The 22,571-nt window shown below is 44.1% G+C and overlaps 3 protein-coding genes across 5 annotated transcripts; 1 reads left to right on the top strand and 2 right to left on the bottom strand.

Moving 5' to 3' along the window:
- Positions 1–505: 505 nt before the first annotated feature.
- dhrs13b.2 (dehydrogenase/reductase (SDR family) member 13b.2) lies at positions 506–7,371 on the bottom strand. Of its 2 annotated transcripts, none has more exons than XM_080460394.1 (8): positions 7,217–7,371; positions 6,556–6,732; positions 6,194–6,469; positions 4,174–4,503; positions 2,891–3,238; positions 2,513–2,605; positions 2,280–2,299; positions 506–2,076 (listed from the first exon to the last, which is right to left on the bottom strand). In XM_080460394.1, exons 1-8 carry the CDS (start codon positions 7,260–7,262, stop codon positions 2,062–2,064), a joined length of 1,305 nt encoding a protein of 434 aa, XP_080316520.1. In that variant the 5' UTR covers positions 7,263–7,371; the 3' UTR covers positions 506–2,061. The 2 variants fall into 2 exon arrangements, with proteins under 2 accessions (XP_080316520.1, XP_080316521.1); XM_080460395.1 differs by having other exon boundaries at positions 513–2,076; positions 2,874–3,238; positions 7,217–7,359.
- Positions 7,372–7,933: 562 nt separating this feature from the next.
- Positions 7,934–14,794, top strand: gemin4 (gem (nuclear organelle) associated protein 4). Its single transcript, XM_080460001.1, has 6 exons — positions 7,934–8,180; positions 9,238–11,190; positions 12,035–12,167; positions 12,336–12,606; positions 13,346–14,008; positions 14,323–14,794. The coding sequence occupies exons 1-6, from the start codon at positions 8,171–8,173 to the stop codon at positions 14,542–14,544; spliced, it is 3,252 nt and encodes a 1,083-aa protein (XP_080316127.1). The 5' UTR covers positions 7,934–8,170; the 3' UTR covers positions 14,545–14,794.
- Positions 14,795–16,026: 1,232 nt separating this feature from the next.
- LOC308107689 (ceramide synthase-like) lies at positions 16,027–20,403 on the bottom strand. Of its 2 annotated transcripts, XR_013935228.1 has the most exons (6): positions 20,150–20,403; positions 19,636–19,719; positions 18,707–18,917; positions 18,529–18,624; positions 17,918–18,268; positions 16,027–16,979 (listed from the first exon to the last, which is right to left on the bottom strand). XR_013935228.1 is itself a non-coding variant. In XM_080460168.1 (5 exons), exons 1-5 carry the CDS (start codon positions 20,269–20,271, stop codon positions 17,978–17,980), a joined length of 804 nt encoding a protein of 267 aa, XP_080316294.1. In that variant the 5' UTR covers positions 20,272–20,403; the 3' UTR covers positions 17,510–17,977. The 2 variants fall into 2 exon arrangements, 1 of the variants encoding a protein (XP_080316294.1); XM_080460168.1 differs by lacking the exon at positions 16,027–16,979 and having other exon boundaries at positions 17,510–18,268.
- Positions 20,404–22,571: the final 2,168 nt, after the last annotated feature.

Here is a 22,571-nt window from a genome sequence, read left to right as displayed (position 1 = left end):
TCACGGGGCGCTGGAGCCAATCCCAGCTGAGCGTGGACGAGGCCAGGACACACTATGAACACGTCACCAGTGTATCACAGGACAAACACGGAGACACAGACGACCACACACACTCAAATTCACACCTAAGTTTCACTTTTGACTCCTTTTCAGTGGAGTGTCAGAAAGAAATTAAACAGGTTTTCTGATTAATTTTAATATTGGGTGAGGTCCAGATCCGGAAGGGACTTGAAACTACGTCATGATCAATCTTTTGAAAAAGGCTTGCAAAAGATTTTTATTCATTTATTTGCATGCTTGTGTTTGTATTTTTCTTTATTTCACTGGCTGCAGAACGAATTGCCCTCCTGGGGGCTATTAGACGTATTGAACGCCTGTATCCCTGACGGGGTGTGGGAGGGAGTTTTAGTTCGCCTCAGCGACACAAAGTTTGTAAATTCTGAAAAACCTGAAGTGACTTTAGGTCCAGAGCTGCCAAAACATCAGAAAAAAGAAACGAGGGAAACCATTTTCGAAGAAAACTTTTATTCCTGAGAATTATGCAAAAGACAGAAACTATCAATCCACTGTCCCAATTTAAAAAAAAAAAAAGAAAACTCTATAAAATGCTCCATTTGAATCACCCTGTACTTACTACATTACTATGGCAACGTAAATACAGGAAGTCTGATGCTGTTGCTCCTGGTTCACTTGGATGATGAATAATCTCACTTACTAAACTTCCCGTGAGGTCAAGTACTGATGATTTAGAATGTCATCTTCAATCTTCACATTAAACACCAGGAACAGTCCACATCAAACTCCACCTCTTCAGTTCTGGACTTTTTGTCTTTTATTTTGTTTGCATTTCACTCCTCCGTCTTCCCACCCTGACATGTCCGATTCATTTAACCAATCACGCGACCCGAAGTGCTCAGATTTCCAAATACTTCCAGGTTCTACTTCTCCAAAGTCACTTTGGCACAAGAAAGCCGATAGAAACCAGCGGTCTGCATCGGTCTGTGTGGAGTTTGCATGTTCTCTCTGTATGGATGGGCTTAATCCAGGTACTCTGATTCCCTAATCCAAAAACATCTATATGCCAATACAGTGGTTCCCAAAGTGTGAAGGGTGGGGGGTGGGGTCGGGTGGGGTGGGCACACCCCCTAGAGGAGCCTGGAGCCATTGCAGGCGGGGCACAGTTTACAGTCGACGTCATTAAAAACTGTGGAATCAACCTTTTCCTGGCTGTGTGAGGAGATGAGTTCTGACTGATTCGGTTCACAGCCATGTTGGATTTTGCAAAGATAATTGTCATGAGTCGCTGAATGAACGACTCGGTAGGCCAGATGCCGCTGCTGATAAGATGAGAGTCTATTTTATCAAAAGTACCAGAGGAAAGAGAGGTGGAAGCCATTCCCATTGAGTAGTTTTATAGCATATCCCGAAAGCAATGGCTGTTGAAATGTGACGACTGCAAAAATGATAAGACGTGACGACTTTTAATAATTTCACTTCTAATGTGCTTTTTTTTTTTTTAAATCAACTTTGCAGTTTGTATCAGTCATTTAGTAAAATCATGTGCAGCAGAGTTTGAATGCAAATAGGACTGCGTATATGTCCAGATCAGGGTCCCATGGAAATGTTGGCATTACTAAAAGTGGCACTGGGAGAAACATTCTGGGAACCACTGGGTTGTGACCGTGTAATATACTGACAACCTGTCCAAGACGTAGCCTGCCTTCATGGAATAGAAGATGAATGGACGGCTGATAGTGCCAACTAAAGCTTAATGTGTTGAAAAAAACAAAAAAACAACAACAACCAAATCCTGATATAAACAATCATAACCTCTAATGATAAACATGGATCTGTCCCGATTGATGAGGCCGTTCAATGTCCAAGCAGGAACAAGTTACTATTACAGCAATAGTGCAAAATTAAGTAGTGACAATCAGTTTCATATCAACCCCAATAAATAATCCCACCCAGACACCAAAATCACACAGGTGAAGGTTTGTACATTAGAAATGAAGGAGGATGGAGGAGGACGCAATCTTCCAGTAATGATGCTGGTGGGACTCAGTAGGGTTTCTTCTGCTCAGACCAAACACACACACACACACACACACACACACACACACACACACACACACACACACACACACACACACACACACACACACACACACACACACACACACACACACACACACACACACACAGATACAAATAAATATTAGTTTGAACTGATGACAATGGGGAAATGAAGGCAAACGTGGTCTTCTATGTCATCTTACCTCAACTAACTTCTTCTTTGCTGTAAAGAAAATAAAAATACATTTTAGAACATCAACAACTGAAATGACGGTGACATCCCACCCCCACGTATCCGATTTTATACTAAATATAAATCTGTGCATTTCAAATGTTTTAAATGCGATGAAAGTCAACCTGTTATTGTTAGATGGAATCGTTAAATGAGAATTGTCTCTGGTGGAGTTTGTTTTTTTATGCATGCCTTTAAACTCACCCGAGTACAGGTGGCACAGCATCACAGCGAGCACAGAGGACAGCGTGGCCACAGTGAGACCGACACAGATGATGAACAACCAGCTGACAGGTTCTGAGAAGAAAACAGACCACACGTGTAACTCTACTCCCGTCTGGTGGCAGTACAGTGCAGATACTGTAAACTCCAGCGGGAACAATACGGAGGCAGTGATTAAAACTATGTGATAGCTCTCAATAGGTGTGGACGCTAATATCACGTCACATTGACTTAAATACTGTGGCACTAATTGAACTGCTACTGTTGACTCTCAGGATATTGACAGATATTGATAGACAGCTCAGGTTTCCAAGCCCTGAGAGCAACTGGAACGCAGCCTTACTTTCAGCCTTCGTATACCTTCAACAGTCAGGATGAAGTTCTTCTTGATGGGAACTCTCAGCGACACGTGGGACACGCTGCATGTAAACTGTTTCCCCGAGTCCCTGAGCGAGGCCTTCAGGTAGAAGAAGGCCGACATGGTGTAGGTCCTGTCGGCGTTGTGTCTGTGGCTGGACACCAGAATGTTCTGGAGCTTTTTGGGGAGAGGTGCACCGACCCTCTGACCCGAGGCTGCAGGGTCCTGCTCGTACCAAACGATATCCACATCCAGGGGGAAGTAGCTGTCGGCTTCACACAAGACCTTCAGCTCCTCGCCCTCCTGCAGAGAGAGGGACGGTCCCACGCTGATGGAGACCCGAGGAGGCTCTGAGGAGAAGAAGGCGAAAGCCTCTCAGAAATGTTGCACTTGTTGACTGTATTTTTGGGTCATTTTCTCCCTGATTTTTGAGTTTTTTTCCTGCAGGTATGACATGAGGTAGCTGCAGCGGCGTAACCTCCGATTTCCAAAAGGTTTGTTTCAAGACAAACGCTTGTGTTTTCAGCCGAAGAGTCTGTGCACCGGTCTGCTGACAGCCATTAAAGGTCAGGACAGACTGAGCCACACAGGAAGTTCAGGTATATTATCGGTATATTTCTTAAATAAACGATCTTCAGTTGAAGGTTTGTATTACGTCCCCTGTTGACACACAAATCATATCACTTTGTACACACATGGGCTGCACCATTTAACTCAAGTTTGCAAGTTAAATATCACATAATACTGACTGAACTTCATTAGATTAAATGATTTCATGCACTGTGCATTTGTGTTCTGCATGTCAACACATGAGCGTCCCTGGTGACAGCAGGTCGGGCACGATGCAGTCAGAAGCACATAAATCAGGGGAAATGACTGAAGCCAACAAAGTCAACGACTCGTATGCTTCAGAAATGCTGCTGGCGGAAACTGCAGACGCATATGTGATTCAACAAAAAAAGGAAGACTGCAGCATCCGCTTTAAATTTGTCCAAGAAGAGAAAGAAGGACATTACTGCATCCTCAACAATGTTTTTTTTCTATTGCATTAATTTTTCCATCCACAGAAATATAAAAATATCATCATTCATACACGTTCCACATGTACTTTCTTTCTCAGAATCCAATGAAAGTAGTTATAAATGAAAAATAGATGGAAATAGAGGAATAAATCTGTCCCTCACTGACTGGCTGCATCGTCCCTCTGGTATCAAAATGTATGGTGAATGTTTTGTGCTTATTTAAATATTCTTTTCCCCCCAAAATGTTTGACTTTACCTCTCACCTTCTATACGCAGATTCACCTCCACACTTGCGAAGATGGGTATCACTGACACCGAACACACGTAGGTGGCCTCGCTGCTGATCTTGGAGAAGGGGAGGGTGTAGGAGGCTTCTCCTCCAGAGAGGGGCTTCACACGGACCCCGGAGCCCTCGGTCCGCCCCGACCGGCTGCTGTGGCTGAACAGCTTGGTCCTCTCGCCTCGGTTCTGCTTGTGCCACTCTGCGGTGAAGTTCGCTCCCTTGTGGTCAACGTCGAAGTGGCAGTGGAGCTTCTGTTCGGACCCCAGCCTGGCCCTCACTATGGGGGTCTGCGTCTTGATCACCATGGCGGCTATGGAGACGGACGGGAGAGGAACACAAACCTGCTATAAGTTCCAGAGAGCTGAAGCAGAGACCAACTGGCGGCTCACATCAGTCTGTTACCATCACCCTCTTACCATCCTGCAGTCGAGTCCGACTCTTTATGGACAGTGAGACAAACCAGCAAATAAAAGAAGAAGCAAGAAGCCGATTCAATAAAACAGATAGTTGAGTATGAAACTTCAAATAAAAACATTTTTGCATTTTGTTTTCATTTTGAAAATGACCTCCGTTCACACGGCAACAGAAGGAAACGAGTCGTTTTCAGAGACTCTCAATCATAAAACTACCAAGTCCCAGGAGAATGTGGACTTGAAGCCACGACGCTCTGGAGGCAAACGTCGTTCTCGACACTCTGCAGAAGAACTATTTACTACGGCCGTGGTGCAAAGTACCAGCGTTTAGGAAAAATTGCATTTCCCCTGCTTCCATGGAGACAAGGTTGGAGCGTTTTCAGTGGCTCCGAGCATCGTCGGTTTGTTGTCCAAACTAGTGTCTCAAGTTTGAAAGTTGAAATCTGGCATCATCTGCTTCATCTTTATCCCCACTCACCTACTGAATGATACCAGTGAGTTGCTCTGATGAGAGGACGTACTATCTGTAGGTGAGCTGAGACGCCAAACAACTATATGGGAAAAGCGCAAAGTAAACTTGATCCAATTAAAAGGATGAGAGGGTGTGAGAGAGAATGTTGGAGGTTTTAACATATTCCAGTTAATTACTTGCTTTAATACATTAGTTGGTTTTTTTGTAAAGCACTGTGGATTCCCTCATGTCTGAATGGTGCTCTAATAATTTATTTGCCTTACCTAACATATATATATATATATATATATATAGTCTATAAGGCCCCCGTTTTTTATTACGTGTATATAAGTAACTATGGGACAGTGGTACTGAGTGACTGATGGTTGAGATGAAGAAGAGGTTGGAGTAAATAAGCTTATGCTTCATCTTACTCCTTTTTGAATATGTTGGCTCATTTAAATTATTTTTTTTGCTTTGCTCTGTTATTTTTGTTTGTTTGAATGACTGCATTTGTTTCTCACATGTCTGAAATGAATGTTTCTAACTTATGTTGCTCTGTGGCCTTTCTGCTAAAATGTGGGGGTTGTAGGCAGTTATAACAGAGTATAAAGTCTTTGTAGTCCTTAATGTCTGCTGTAGTTCAAAAACAGCAAATAACCTGTGGCGTACGCATATATATCCCACATTTTGTCACATAACAACCACCAATGTAAATGGAAATTTATTGGGCTTATATGTTAGTTATTTTTATTTGTAAAAAAAAAAGATAAAAAGATCAAAACCATATATTATGTTCCATCTACTTCATGTTGTGTTGGTCTGTCGCATAAAATCTCAATAAAATACATTTACATTTGTGGTTGTAATGAGACAAAATGTGGAAAAGTTCAAAAGGGTATTAAAATAACTTTAAACAAAGACTTTTGGCAGTGAGCTCAGTGACAGCAGCTCTCCACCTCTTCTCATGTCTTACAGCCGTAACAACTAATCAGACGAGCGAAGCTTCAGGAGTAATAGGGTGTTGTTTCTCTCTTTATGATGAAATTCCTTTTTTTGTTTTTTATTATTGCCATGTTTATTTCTACATAGTACAGAACAGATTCTCTCTGGTTCCCGGCCCCGAGCTGGTTCACCTGTGGTGGTGAGGATTTCTCCATCGGGGATCACAGGCCAGCTGCGGAAGTCCTGCTGTCCCGGAGGAGGCTGGTCGGACGCCTGTCTGAGGAAGCTGGTGACTGTAAAAAGCCCCTTGCTGTGTCGGATGGTGCAGCTGAACCAGTAGTTGTAGCCATGTGCTCCCAGGGCGGGCCAGCGGACGTGGATCCCCTCTGTGCTGTACCTCGCCAGCTCACAGTCCAGCTGCTCGGCCTCCGCTCCCTCCAGGTACCGACGCACGTCCAGCTTCGACGCTGCAACACAGCGAAAAAAACCCCCCAAAAAACAAACATTTAGAAACCCGGCAGCTCTCAGTCTGCTCCGTATTGCAGAGACTCACCGGTGAGCAGAAAGGTGACGGCGTGAGGACTGATGGGAGGATCTCCCTGCAGACCGAACTGCAGGACCACCTGTCTGGGCCGGAGCTCAGTCTCAGTTAATGCTTCTGCATTCAGGAACACGTGTTCATCAGTGAACTGACAGGGCAGCCATGATATCTGAGGCACACAGTACACACCTGAGGGGGGAGAAACACACACAACACAGTCACACACACCGTCTGTGTCTACATTAATACCAATACAGCTTAAAAGGAAACTCCTGCTGACCAGGGCTGCACCATGTTAAACAGACAATAATGGTATTTAGTATTGTTCTAAAATAAACACAAACTGTTAGTAAAAACAGCAAAAGCAGTTTTTGTGAAAAAGATATTTAATTAAATGAGTACATTTTCATAAGAGCTCTTTGCATTAACAAGCTGAAACATTTATGTTATTTTGCTCATTTCACTGGTCATATGATCAAAACACAAAATATACTTGATTCGAGTAATGTGAGTATTTCTAATTCGTCTCACAGTCGAGGTTAAAGTAACTTTCAGAGTACGCTGTAACTGAAAGTGGTGTAGTATCGTGCAGCTGTCATTTCGTTCATGTCAGCGTTCTGTGTCACGCTCTTTAACGCACAGACCCGCAGAAACCCCGCACACAGACACTCACCCGCACACAGACACGCGCACACGAGCATCTGTAGGATTACAGCCATGGTCGTTCATTGGTGGTCTCCTTTTCTTCTTCATACAGGCAGAGCCTTCAACAGGAGTCTGAGGATTACTTTACTTTCACTTTCACTTCAGGGGAAGAAAAACTGGAGTACGCAGCAGAGACACGTGACACGAAGAGAGAGAGAGAGAGAGAGAGAGAGAGAGAGAGAGAGAGAGAGAGAGAGAGAGAGAGAGAGAGAGAGAGAGAGTTTTTACTTTATTCTTTAATTTCATTCCACGACAAGACAAGGCATATTGCTCATATGAATACCATCATGTGACTTAATATTTAAGTTTTGAGTTTTTTTTATGTTCAGAATCTATTTTCTTTCTTTTAAAAGTTAAACAAACAAACAATGTGTTTAATATAAATAAATAAATATATAAATATGTAATGGCTAGAGGATGCAATCCAGTGGAGGGAGTTATCATTTATATGAATTGAGTTTTGTTTTTTCAAACAAATAAACACCACATTTTTTGAATATCTAGCCGTCTTTCTCTGTATTATAACGTCATATCTGTTATATTATGTTTAGTTTTGTTGAAAATTGTTATATTTTGAGATTCAACCTGAGGTTGTGGTGTTTTAGCAGCTGCAGTACCGGAGACATTCTGAGGGGGCGCTGTGAAGAAACCCGAACAGCCACCAGCCTCATGGACATGACGTCACGACGTCCGCAGGGCGGAAGCGCTTCATACAAACTTGTTGTCACACGTTTGTTACTCCTGCCCTCTTCTGTGCCTTCTGTACAGTTTCTCTCTCACAAAGTGTGTTTTGTACTTCCCGAGCTTTTCTGCGGTTCATTCTGAGCTCAGGCAGAATGTTCTGAACCCAACAAACTCCTCGGACGTGTCAACAGCGGACTAAAGTTAGAGAACCGGCTGCACGCAGCGGCGACGACACAAGATGAACCGAGGTGAGGAGGTCGATAACTGGAGTTTATCAGTTCTGCTGTGAAGTCAGAATATATTGGAAGAAGTCAGCAGTTTACTTCCAGATCCACGGATACCTTCACGTTTTCACATCTCAACTCAATTTATTGTTATTTCACCAAATACAAGTTATTTAGTTGATTTTTATTCCATTCATTGATGATAAAGAAATCAACAAACTTAACAACTCAAGGGCAAAACAAAACAAAAGTTTCCAAGTTATGAATGAAAGGGAGAAGAAGGAAGAAAGGCTTTTGTAATCTGCCCCTTTGTAGCAAACCATTTTACCACAATAATAAAAAAATAAACAACAAACAAAATGGCTATAAAGTCTAAGAGAACCATCACGCTTATGCGAAGTTTTCTATCATTACGACACTAATACTGTAATTTAGTAGGTTTTGCTGTGTATTGTGTCACCACATTCAGATTTTGAGAGAAAAAAGCACCACTGTCCCCTCCTTGTGTGTACACCCTGGTTTCTTTCCTGGTGAGCAAGTCTTTCTTCAACTTGAGATGCATCCAGGAGCTTTTGATGCTCCTCTACTGACCAACATTCCTCTCTCAAGGGCATCAGAAGGGGAAAACTCTCGTTTGTTGCTTTTCAATTGTCGTGTATAATCTGTTTAAGAGACGCCATTAGATAATGATGCAGTTTTTTTTTCTTTTATTCTTTTTTGATTTGTGATTTGATTTGTGTATTTTTATATGAAATATTCTTCTTTTAGGTGTCGTATTTATCATCTCGCTTTGTAATTTGGGTTGTTTCCTACATCCAATTCTAATAAATACTTATATATATAGAAATACGTAAAACTTACTCTGAAATCTGTTTCATTGAACACATAAGATTTAGCCAGAACAGATAAAGCCGTTAGAATCTTTGCTGGAAATTGCCTCTGGTCATGTTAAGTGGAGTGGTAATTTGAATAAAAAGTGAAGACGTTATTATGCATCTAACTACTTTGCATGCGTGTAGCTCTGCAAGTATTTTTCTTTCCTACTTGCTCATTCCTGTGAATCCGTCAAACTGTGTTTCAGATTCAGCAGTCCTGCAGGGAGCTTTCCTCCTGGCTGATAAGCTCTGCCGTCCATCATGTCTGTCCTCCGTTCAGAAGGATGATTGGAGCCGGGTGGGTCACGTGGTGGTCGAGGCGGTCAGAGAGGTCTGCGGGCAGGATGCGAGCTGGACGGAGAGGATCGTCTGTGTCGTGTGGCTGAAGCTGCTGTGCAGAGAAGCAGGAGAGGACATCGAGGAGCTGTGGAGGAAGAACCCTTTCTACTCCCTTCAGAACAGCCTCCCCGAGCTCAACAGAGTCGTCCTGCTGGAGTTGGTGAAGTCGACCGAGGCTGCGGGTGTGTTCGCCCGGCTCCTCCTGTGCTTCCCTCCAGCGCAGCTCCATGCAGAGCTGCAGCGGTTCGCTGAACATGTGAAGAGCTCTCCCACGAAGGAGGAGGATGTGCGACTCTTCCTGCAGGTGTGGTGGGAACTGTGGAAAGGAAGAGACGAGCAGAAAGCGGGAGGAGGTGGAGAAGCGGCGAGCACTGAGGTGATGTTTTCCAACCAGCTGTCGCATCTCTTCTCCGAGTCTTCCAGTCCGAATTATCAGAGCGCCAAGAGGTTAAAGCTCGAAAACACAGAGTCACAACAGTCAGGACCAAACCCAGACATCCTGCACCTTCTTCTTCACGCTCTTGCAGAGCTGAAAGCTCATATCTCCTCCACAGATCTTTGCTTTCAGGCGCTTTCAGTGTCTCTCAATGCTATATACACATCCTTTCTAATAGATTCACAAGTTGAACTCCCACCTGAAAGAAAGCTGCAGATGTTAAGCCAGATGATCAGCAGCAGAGAGATGGACAGTGAGCAGCTGAGTCCTGACCTCATCAGGGACACTCAGAGAGACTTACGCGCTTCTCACACACCGTCTCAGTTCCGGCCCAGCTCGATAACACTGAGGGAAGCCTTGAAAGTTGAAACAGAGCTCGCAGAGTTTTGGCAAAGCAGCAACCTTCTGAAGGTTCAGAACGGCGCTGATCCGAGCTACAACACGTTGCAACTGGAGCAAAGCATCCAGAGAGTCCTGCCGGCGCTTCATGAAAGAGACGAAGACTCTGAGGGAAGTTCTCTCCAAGGTTTGCTGAAGTCCATGGATCTTCCCTCCACAGAGAGCAGTCCAGAAGTGAGAGCAGCCGTCATGACTGCAGTCATAGCAAATCGTCTGGAGGACCATGAGCGCTTCGCCGTGCTGTTTGCCAGTGAGTCAGTGTGCGATGAGCACTGGCTGGACTGCCTGGAGAAGAACCAAGCGGCCTTCAAACAGCACAATGCCCTCATCAGACTCTCTTCCACCCTCAAGAGAAAACTGCACGGCCAGAGCTCCGACGTGAGCCAGTGCCGGAAGCTCATGAAGATCATCGCAGATATCTTCTCTGCTCTTTCCTTAGAGGATAAGAACAAATGCTTGGCTGCCACGCTGCGGTCGTCCAGCAGGGGCTTCTTCCAGCACCCCGTCCCCTCAGCCGTGACCGAGGGCTTCGAAAAGGAGCTGAACATGGCCTTCAACTGCATCATCCAGGGAGGAGGCAGAGCGTCGGCGGCTAATCTGAACACAGCCGTCTCCTTAGTAGCCAGAGTCTCCTTCCAGAACCCCGAAGCTGCTCTGAAGTCCTGCTGCCAATCAGCTGTTTTCAACAAAGGAGCGTTTTCTCTCATGGCCACAATCCTGGAGCAGCTGCCGGGACTGACGGGCCAGACGTCAGGAGACCCTGCAGCTCAGGATGTGCAGGGAGGAGGTGCTCTCCTCTGCAGGTGTTTGCAGGAGACCATCGGGAATAAGCCGCTGTCGAACACAGAGAAGGAACAGTTCCTGAAGTTTCTGGGTCTGCTGATGATGCCTGTCCAGCCAGCCGAGGGAGAAGAGAAGCAGCAACGCTTTCTGCCTCCTCAGGAAGTCATCAACACCTTTGTCCTGCCCCACATCTCTGCTGGGGGTGAGCATTCAGACATATTTCACTTTATTGTACATGCAGGTCCTTCCTCTTTTCCACTTTTTGCTGCTCACTAAAGGCAGGAAGCACCGCAAACAATACCGGTATTGATGAATATTGTCAATATTCCTTCATCTTTCAAGGTGTTGGTAATGTCAACATTAAAATCTCAAAATACCTGAAACATTTGACTAATCAGCTTAGGTTGTGTTAAGTTTACACTTCAACAAAGTATTGACCTTTTCCAATATTGTCTTTGACGTCACTGGAAACGTCAACCCTGTGGTATAGAAACCAGTATTAGATAAACACCTCTTTGTGCAATTTTCATACATAAAAGTATGGTGAGCTGAATTAAACTGAGAAAAAAACACATTAACTACCTTCATATTTCTCTGAATTGCGATAATTTTTTTCTGTAGATTTCTCTAAATAAAGGCCACACAGTTTGAATTACCTCCATCCTACTATTTGTGATTAATAAATGGTCATACTTCTACTTTGCATTTCTTTGCACTACTTCAATGGTACTTCAATTAGGCACTTTTTAAAAGTTGGCTGTGTAATTATGTAATTTATGACCTTCATTGATTACCGGGAAGAAAAATGTAAATGACCAAACCGGATGAAACACCAGCAGATGAATATTTACATACTATGATTGTCGCTGCTGCACTCACATGTAAATTGGTGGATGTGGTTCATTTTCAAGACATTTGAACCTGAAGTGTGAAGTTAAATATTTGCGACCCCTCCTGCTTGGTACAACCTGTTATTTCTCTCCAGCAGCAGTGATTGTTTTCTTCTCAAAAGTATTGATGCAGTTTTCCCTCCGTGCACGCTGCAGATGCAGATCTGAGTCTGCAGCTCCTCCATGCCGCTCTCGCTCTGGACGAGGCTTCCTCTCCTCACTGGGCGATGCTCTGCTCTCCGTTCCCCCTCCTCTACATCCTGGCCCAGCTGCTCCACCAGACTCTCAGGTTTGTATGATGACATGCAACCGTTTCAAGGGAAAACGCAAAGGTTTTGTTGCATTTTGGGGTGTCGGTTTCCACGACGACAGCGCTCCGAGCCACCGAACGGCTCCCGGGGTGGAACTTTCGGCAAAGCAAATCCGTCTCCTCATTCCATCATGAATCCGTCCACAGGTTCTGGGAGCAGACACCAGGGGGCGCCGTACATGCCTTCTCCATGGACGCGAAGGAGCTGCTGGCTTCAGTGATCACCAGGCTGGGGGAGGTGGTGGGGGCGGAGGTGTCGGCGGCCCCCAGCAGATACTCCAGAGCTCTGTTCTGGCTCTATGACAAGACGGAGGAGCTGGACTGGACTGTGCGCTTCTACCTGAAGCCGGTGTGGGGGGAACACTTCAAGAACGAGGTGCCCTCATCTCTGCTGGCCGTGTGCGATCTGCCCGAGCAGGTAGGAAGCAACTACGTCATCAGGATGAGGTTTAGGGTTGCCAGATCCTGTGGGACTGCGAAGTTTTTCCACTCTGTATTTTTTGCAGACAGGTTGCACTTTGCTAGATCTGTTTTATATGTAAATTACAATTATAATATCCATGCTTGAAGATCCTGACTTTGTTTTGTAGCTTGAATGTTGCTTGGAAAGTCTTATTTCTTTCTGATGCTGCACAGAGGAGAGTGAAGCAGGCAGAGGGGATTGTAATCATGTTATTCTCACACTAAAACGTCTCATAAGGACAATTCATTCTATTTCATTTCCAGTAGATTTGATGTGGTGCCGGCAGCCGAAAGACAAAAGTCAGAGGTACAAGAACCAAGTGACAACAGAGTCAACAAGTTAAAAACTTCTCCCTGACTGATGAAGTCAATGAGATTAATAATCATACATTTAGAAATGTCCACAGTGTGCCAATAGAGAATAAAACAACAACACAGCAAATAAAAAAAGTTAAACCTCATGAGTTCAGTTGGTTAAGTAATTTCCACAGACGGGGAGTCGGGTAACAGAGTCTTGGTGAGTCTGGATTAATGAAACGTTTTATCAATGAACGTTTTGAAAACGAGTTTTTTTTGTTTCGCATTAAGTCTCATTGTGTAGTGGTGTTGTGTTGGATTGTCCTGATGGAGGTTTGTACCTTCAGTTCCTGCAGTCCGGAGCTCACCCGTGTCTCTGTGTCCCCCCCCCTCTGTAGGAGTGGTCCGGGTCAGACCTGCCCCCCTATGGGCCCGGCACCGGTCTTCTAGCCTGGATGGAGTGCTGCTGTATATCGGACTCCCTGCTGACCACCATGTTGTCCCGCCTGGCTCTGGACCAGAGCAGTCCGGAGCAGGTGGGCATGTTCAGCAAAGGCCTGCTGGTGGCTCTGACCCAGGTCCTGCCCTGGTGCTCGCCGTGCCAGTGGAGCAGAGTGCTCCGGACCCTCCGCGACCTCGTGGCCTCGGCCCGCCTCCACGTGCCCTTCTCCCTGGAGTACGTGGACCACCTGCCCCTCCTGGACCTCCGGGGCTTCTCCTGCGACCTGCGGCTGTCCGTGCTGCTGCTGCGGGCCCTGCAGCTGCTCTGTGGGTCCAGCTGCTCCGACTGGCTGCCGGCAGAGGGCTGGGCTCACGTCGGCAGGCTGTACGCCCAGGCCGTGAGGGAGATCATGAGCTCGGTCAGAGACAAGCAGCCACTCCCCTCATCCCGACCTTCCAAGGACGCCAACCACACTCCGGCCAGAGCTCGTAAAGTGCGTGAAGGAGAAGAACACTCACGGATGGAGGAAGAGGGGGAGGTGAAGGAGGTGGGAGCAGCTCATAGCCAGGAGGTGCTCTTCGTTCTCAGCCAGCTCTACTGCCACGTTCAGCACATCCAGGTATCGACCCTTCAAACACTGCGATATATTCACATTCTGGGCCATTTTGACTGTTTGTCTATTTTTTTTCAGCAATTTATTTGTTGGTTTCTAACTATTTAGCCATGATATGATTCCTTTTGTGGAACAGTCTGATGTACAAATTTAAAAAAAGGGTGAAAATGTTTGTTTCCTTGTTATTTTGTTCAGCCTTGTGTTATTTGATGATTTGTCCGAACATGTTTTTGTCGATGTGCTAACAAGGAGCCATCAGATAATATTTAAATGATAAATTCCATCAGATCAGACGCTCAGTGTTGGATTTCCCCTCTCAGGTGATGATGCCTGGAGGACAGTGCGAGGCTCTCTTCCTGTCCAGCCTGGACATCCTCAGCCACTACGAGGCCGTCATGGCCGCCTTTCCGGACAGCTGCACCTCGGTGGAGAGCGACAACACCCGCCACTTCTTCTCCACCATCACAGACAACCTGCAGAGCCGCGAGATGAAGGCCGTGTTGCAGCAGAAGATCGCCCAGCTGGTCTCCTCGGCCGCCTGATGCCGCGTCGCAAACAATATTGTCATTTGTAAAGTATGGTTCTGTCCCCACAGAGAAGGTAGGAACCCTCGATTCTCATGAGCGGTCATGTTTTGGACCCCACAAAGTGTGCAAAACGAGACACTCAATTTTTTTTTTTCTAGGTGAAATTTAAATGAAAATATCTGGGCACAGTTGATAAAAAAAAAAGTGACGTTTGAAATGTTCGCATTTGGCTGAGGAGTGAATAAAAATGTAATATGTCATGTCTAAGAGCCTGTTTGTGCTGCTACTGTTGTATTCATGTCCACTCTTTAGGTGCGTCACAGTGTTTTCTCCAGGTCCTTTACTTTCCTCCTACAACGATCAAACCAAACGCCTCCTGACTGGAAAAAATGCAACTCAGTGATCGACAATCAGCTTATATAATCTAACACATAAACTCAGATCTGTAATAAGACCTGCAGGTCCAAGGATGATGTCCGAGTGTAAAAAGGTCTCATTGTTTGCAAAATTCACTTTCTAATGGTTTTCTAACAGTAACATGTGTCCCTTTAGCCTGTGTGTGAGGCCCCAGAAGTGAAGAAAGTGTCATGTTGCTCACTCCACCTTTTAGCGATTGTGCTCATACAGGCGAAGCAGAGATTTTCCCTTCATGACATCATGCAGGGAAATGAACTCCACCTGAATAAATTCAGTATAATATGAAAAACTGACACTTATTCTTACAGTGAGCAGGAGCGAGCGGTAGCTCCTTGGTGGTAACAACGTTCCGCTGCAGACGCAGAGTCTGAATTTTTTCAGGAGAATCTATAAAGTCTTTATTTCTATAAATCCACCATGAATGTTGGTGCGTTGTGCCGCGAGCAAAAGCCCCATTTTCTCCAGGGTTTCCAGATCTGACTCGCCGTCTCCAGTCCAAATGCAACATAAGACCCGCCCATGTCAAGAAAAACCTGTCTGAGCCTCTAGAAACGCGTGATAAAAACCTTATAATTATTACATGCGTAATAAATGTTCTAAGCACGCAACTGTGTATAAATAAAGAAAAAAGCAAACCGGCTCCCCAAGAAGCCCAGTTGGGCAGGAACCACGCCTCGTCTGAAAAAAACCTACAAAAAAAGTACGTTTAAATTGTTTGCAACACAAAGTGAAAGGCTTTTCTGCTATTTTACTGGTTTACCCATCTTTTTGTTTCCACGGTGAAACACCCACTTTTGTGAGGTAACAACTGCGAGCTCTGCCGGCCAAGATACAAGACCCAACCAATAATGCAATAATAGCAAATAACCTGAAAATGGGACCATTTTAGATGTGATGAAGCCAATAATAAGAGTAAATCTCATGTGATTGAGGATTTTCCTCCCAGTGACTCGCTGAGGGCCGGTGACGCAGAGCTAAAGGGAACATGTGCCCCCCCCCCCCCGAGCCTCATGATGCCCACGTCTCCTGTAAAGGAATCCATTTCTTCATCTTCATGGAAAAAAAAATACAAGACAATTTAAGTAAATAGATTTCTTTTAATGCTGCTGTGAAAACCAAGGACTTGTTCATAAAAAAAACAAGTAAAAAAAACCACACTTGCAATTTGATTCAGAAAATAATAGAATTAAACTCTTTGGAATCGAGGGGCCGTGTTTATCAAGCATCTTAGAGGCCATTTCTCTCCTCAGAATCACAACCAGCAAATCCTATGAACAGAGATAAAACTGTGTTTGTGAATTTTTCCAGGAATTCACTCGCCCTCTCTCCCTCCGTCGCCCCACCATGGAGGCCGTGTTTAAAACCTTTTTTTTTTCTTTAATAAAGATATAAGGGAAAATTGATTTTTGATTCATTGCCATTATGTTTTGTATTGTTTGCAGATTATTGTCAAAACATACACTTCCATTGTACATTTAAATATCTCGAAGATATTTATTCTTAGAAAAGGAATTCCGTTCCGTGATTGGTCATTTCTGAAGTGATGTCACCTCAAACTCCATTTACGGCGCATAGTACCGTAGTAATTCAGCTCAGAGTGACAGAATAATTTTTTTTTTTACACACAAGTCAACTCTTAACAGGGTTCTGAGGAGTAATTCTAAGACGCTTGATAAATACGGACCCAGAACTACATTTGGCAGGGAATCGATCAAACATCTTTTCTGGAAGCAGGCGTCTGAAATTCGACTGACCCCGTCATCGTGACTCCACTTGTCTAACAATCGTTTTGCACAGGAAGAAAGATTGTCGCTTCGCAGCTTCCAGAGAAAGTCTGGCGAGAGCCGATTCTGAACTCTCCCTCCACCTGAGAGCAGAGGTCACACATCTCAAGGATGTTCCCGGTGACTCGGCCGAACCAAGACGTTCAGAATCGTCGGCGAGTTTCATAAAAGCAAAGAGTCCAGATTGACGGTGTCGTGAGGAGCTGCGATGTCTTCCCAGATCGGGCGGGGTCGCAGCGTCCAATGAGCCTGATGGTGTGATTATATGCACATGAGTAAAAGAACGAGTAATCTTTGGAATCACACACACCCTTGACTTAAAAACCAGAACATGGTTGGAAAAGCACCAGAATTCAACTATTAAAGCCATTAAAGAACAGCAACACTTTACAACCTGTATGAGAAGAAACAAGACTATTTTAAAAGGTTTAAACTTTCTCCACAAAAAAGTATTACATCCACATTAATAAAAAAAAAAAAAAAAGTTATAAAGGACACCGCATATTACCATAACATGGCGAGTAATACACTGGATTTTCTGAAATATGAGTCACGTGTTATTAAAAAAGAAAAAGGCATTAAGAGGAAAGAACAGTTCCCACTGGTGTTTAAGGCACATTTATTATTCCACGCTCAAACCTTTTGGCTGCTTGTTTAATCATGAGTTTAAATTCTGCTGTCTAGAGTTTTGGGTTTGATGTTTTCAGTGAAATCCGTAACAGTAATGTTTTTATTTTTGGTACAGCAGCTTCCTGTCGTCTTACATCGTCACCTACAAGTTATTTTAAGAGTACGTTTTAAAGACTTTTTTTTTTTTTTTTTTTTAAAGTGCAAATTACAGCCATGGAAATATATTAAAACAATATCTGACATCTTTGTCAACGCCTGATGAAAATGCACTGAGTGGAAACATCTGTCTCAGACTGATCCAGATGTTTGGTGCTTTGGTTTGTGCAGCCAGCTCATACTGGAAGTTTGAGTAAACATTTGGGTAAACATTTAAAAATATGTGCTTCTTGGGGCAGTGATGGGCAGAGTTGACACGACGACGTTCTCAAGTGCAATTGGAACGTGGGGGGTGGGGGTGTCTCAAAACATTCAGTTTTGAGACCAAAGCATCTGTAAAATTTCACGCAATTACAACAGCTGGCAGTTTGGGGGCGCTGTTGCCTGACACGAACACTGACCAGAGAGGAAGTAAAGAAGAAACACTGCTCATTGATTGGTTCGGATCGTTTGGGCTCCTCTCAGTCCGTCTTGGGCTCGTCCATATCCGCCCGCCGTGTCTTCTGTCTCAGGTACAGTCTCTTGGCCTTCTTCAGCAGCAGGATGAACCAGTAGATCTGAGGAGACAGGACCACCAGGTTACCCAGGTTGCAGTGCAGCGGCAGATGAGCGGCCACCCGGTGCAGCGGGATCCCGAGCTGCCGGCCGTACGTCCAGTACATGAAGGGGAAGAGGAGGATCCGGCAGGTGAAGAAGCACAGCAGGACCACAACGCCGTTGACCTTGTGCAGGACGGAGTTATCCAGGCCCAGCTGGACACACACACACACACACACACACACACACACACACACACACACACACACACACACACACACACACACACACACACACACACACACACACACACACACACACACACACACACACACACACACACACACGAGAGAGAGAGAAGAAACGTCAATAATGCAGCTCATGTTTTTCAAAAACATCTAAATGTGAAGCCTGAATTCCACAGTTGGATATTTCAAACGGATTAGGTGAATTTCTTATTTTCGGTTTCGTTCACCTGGATGAGAATCATTCCGAAGGAGAGGAACGGCGTGCTGAACTCTGTGAGGAAGAAACAACCAATGAAGAAATCCCCGAGACCCCTCCTGAGGAACTGTGGAGAAGAGAACACAGTCAGATGACATCCTCCTCCTCCTCCTCCTCCTCCTCCTCCTCCTCGTCCTCCTCTTCCTCACCAGTGACACGGGCATGAAGACGAGCAGCAGCGCAGCGTGATGAAGCACCAGCATGGTGTGTCTGAGCAGGAAGGATCTCACTGTGTGGATGGAGTGATCCCCGCCGTGACCTTTGACCCTCTGCTTGTGGTAGTGGCTCAGGTACATGGCGTAGATGTCGAAGGCCATGTAGGATGCTCCAAACAGGACGAAGCCGTCCGCCAGCCAGTGGCTGAGTGGAGAGACAGATTCGTTCATCACGTTTCTCTGTTTGACTAAAGCACACTACTGCGCACGTCATAACCTTAACAGAATTCTACAATATTCACCCAAAGCGCTTTACATCGACAGTCACATTCACCCATTCACACACACATTCACACTCCAATGGAGGCTGTCGCCATGCAAAGCGTTAATACAACAAAACGAGGGAATAACTGGCAATACGACAAGAAATCTACACGTTTAACACTACCACAATAAAAGTACACATTAACATTAACACAACAGTAAGCTTTAACATAACTAAAATGTACAATATATAGCATTAACATTAAAAAAAAAACTTAACCCGATAATTAAGCATTTACACAACGAAAAATACAATGTTTAGCATTTACATTAAAGACTACACAATAGTTAGAATGAATGCAACAAAACTTATATACACTATACTGAGCGTGGTTTGAAAGTTGTCCCTGTGTGCTCCAAAAACCTTGCATGTTGGTATTTGTCTGTCTGTTTGCACTGTGATGGACTAGTGACCTGTTCAAAGTGTGACCTGCCTTCACCCTGATGAGCGCCAACAGACATAAAGATGTAAACATGGATTTGTGTTTGGTCGTGGCTCAGGCTCTGTGGGTGTCGGTGGGTTTGTTTTAAACACACGGTTCTGGTCTCTGTATGTTGGATTTAAGTTTGGATACAAACTGAAACGGTGACTGTCCAACCTGTCGGTCATCACATCGCTACAGGATGTGACTATTAGGGCTCCAGATGCAGTGGCCAGAGATGCGTGGGTGATGGAAAGCAGGCTGAGGAGACAGAAACAACAAACTCAGACATACAGGCAATCACACCAAACTCCAGTCAAATACGCTCGTTTTATCCATCTGCCTCTTCCTCTTTAATATCAATGCACACATTCTTAACAGTTTGCTTGAGACTTTAGTAGGGTTTGCTGGTAAAGCAGCACGCATATAACACAAGTAAGTGTGACTAATTTAGCACAATTACAACTTTGAGCAGATCCACTTAGTCCCTCCCTCGTGTTGTTAATAAAAACAAAGTTGTATATATGTTTTTTCACAAACGTGTGGACTTTTGGATTGAGACGAATTAATCAGACCTCTCTCTTACTTGTTATGACACAGTAATTACTTGTGTCTAAAGTGAATAAAGTGCAATAAAAAGGATGAGATGTTGAATTAGCTCTGTTGTGAGTGGACTCTGGTGGGCGCTGACCTCTCACTGACGAACACTACGTCAGCCTCTCTCCAACTGGGAAACCGCCACTGTAAAACGGTCCTGAAGCCGTAGAAAAGACCCGGAAACACCACGGCTCCACACACCAACGCAGTCCACATATCAGCTGTTAAAATCTCCCGAAGTTACGTATAAAACTGACACTGAAACATTACTCGTGGGTTTGCTGTTAGCCACTTAGCATTATAGGCGTCATGGAACTTCCGCCCCATCAAGTGTCCTTCATTCTGATTGGCTGGCGGAAAGGCGCTGTCAGCCAATGAGAATGATTCACCTGAAATGACCTCTGATTTTTAAACTGTACACAGGACGATTTACAATAAAGTTTGTTGTGACTGTATTAGACTGCAACAAACAATCAAGGGCAGGAAATTAATTTTCCATTTTACAGGAAAAATTAAAGAATGCATTTATTGGGGGCTTGGGGTGCTGCAGCTCCCCCGAGTATAGCCAACGTACCCCCATAGCACCCCGAGAAATATGATTTGGTTTATGACAAAGTGGTTTATTTTTTTTTAACGTGTAAAGATTATAATTTGTTGCCTAGTTAATTAATAAATACACCAATAAAACATGTATTTATGTTTTGTTTTTCTAAACTAAAAAGTAGTACAATCTGATTCTGCCAATTACTGCAGCCCAGCCTTTGAATTTACAACTTCCTTGACGTCTTATGATTATTGCCTGTTTGGTGTTTGAGATCTGAACTCTGACTCCTGGTTCTCTCTATGCAGTGTTTATTAATCTGTCATTAGGTCAATTGAAGCAGATATTTTTCTCTCAGTGCTGTTGAGGCCTCAACCTTCGTGGCCTCAAAAAAAGTCGAAAGTCAAATTCGAGATTTTTTTTTCGGAGGCTAAAAAAAAAAAAAAACCTTTGTGGCCCCAGAAAAAGTCGAAATTCAAATTCGAGATAAATTTTTTTCCACGGAGAAAAAAAAAAGTCGAAAAACAACGTTGAGATTTTTTAGGGCCACTGAAGAAAAAATAAATATCGGAGGTAAAAAAAAAAAAAAAATCCTCATGTACTTCAAGAAAAATGACTACGGAAGAGTTTTAGGGCCACTGAAGAAAAAAAAAAATTCGGAGGCTAAAAAAAAATAACCTTCACGCGCTTCAGAAAAAGTCGAAAATCAAAGTCGAGATTTTTATTTTTCACGGTGGAAAAAAAAGTCGGTCCATCCACGTGCCAGCGCGTGTGACTACTTCCTCAAAATGCATCAGGCGGTTTAATGAAGTGATGAAAAGATGCTTCAGGACAGAATGTCGCTCATAAACACGGAGCAGTTATCATCAGTATCAGGACCAGAAGAGACAGAGCAGCCTGCTGCCTGGTTCCGTCGCGGAAGTTCGTCCAGTGCGAAGGACAAAGGCACGGATCCCGGGCTGCTTATTTAAATGTTCTTATTAATCAAGGAATTCCTGTGTAAAATCACACGTCCATAAGCAGTAAGCAACCCGATATAGTCAGAATTAAGTGATTTAATGTGAATTCACATCGACGGGCAAATGATGAGGGATGGATTGACGTCTCTCCGTGAAAAAAAAAATCTCAAATTAGATTTTCGACTTTTTCTGGGGCTATGAAGGTTGTTTTTTTTTAGCCTCCGAAAAAAAAATCTCGAATTTGATTTTCGACTTTTTTACGGAAGAGTTTTAGGGCCACTGAAGAAAATAAATAAATAAAAATTCGGGGGCGAAAAAAACCCAAAAAACCTTTGTGGCCTCAAAAAAAGTCGAAAATCAAAGTCGAGATTTTTTTTTTTTCACGGTGGAAAAAAAAGTCTGTCCATCGACATGCCAGCGGTGAGACTGCTTCCTCAAAATGCATCAGGCGGTTTAATGAAGTGATGAAAAGATGCTTCAGGACAGAATCGAGCTCATAAACACGGTGCAGTCATCAGTATCAGGACCAGAAGAGACAGAGCGGTTCCGTCGCGGAAGTTCTTCGAGTACGAAGGTCAAAGGTCAAAGGATCTCTCAAAGGATCCCGGACTGCTTATTTAAATGTGTTCTTTTTAATCAAGGAAATCCTGTGTAAAATCACACGTCCATAAGCAGTAAGCAACCCGATATTGTCACAATTAAGTGATTTAATGTGAATTCACATCTACGGGCAAATGATGAGGGATGGATTGACGTCTCTCCGTGAAAAAAAAAAATCTCAACTTTGATTTTTGTGAATACTTATTATTTTCTATTAAGCCAAAGATACAATCTTTGTTGAGATGAACCAGTGTGAGTCAACCTCACGTTTCTCCACCAGGTTTGTCTCCCTCTTGTGGTCACATTGGGTACTTACCCCCCACAGTTTCCAATCGCTCAGTGACGTTTAAAGTTAATATTCCCAGCGTAAATTTACTGTTTGCTTTAATGGAAACAGTCTTATTACAAAGTAGTAT

This window comes from Lipophrys pholis, assembly GCF_963383615.2.
Source record: "Lipophrys pholis genome assembly, chromosome: 3".
Lineage (NCBI taxonomy): Eukaryota > Metazoa > Chordata > Actinopteri > Blenniiformes > Blenniidae > Lipophrys > Lipophrys pholis.
This window is presented reverse-complemented; position numbering and strand designations above follow the sequence as displayed.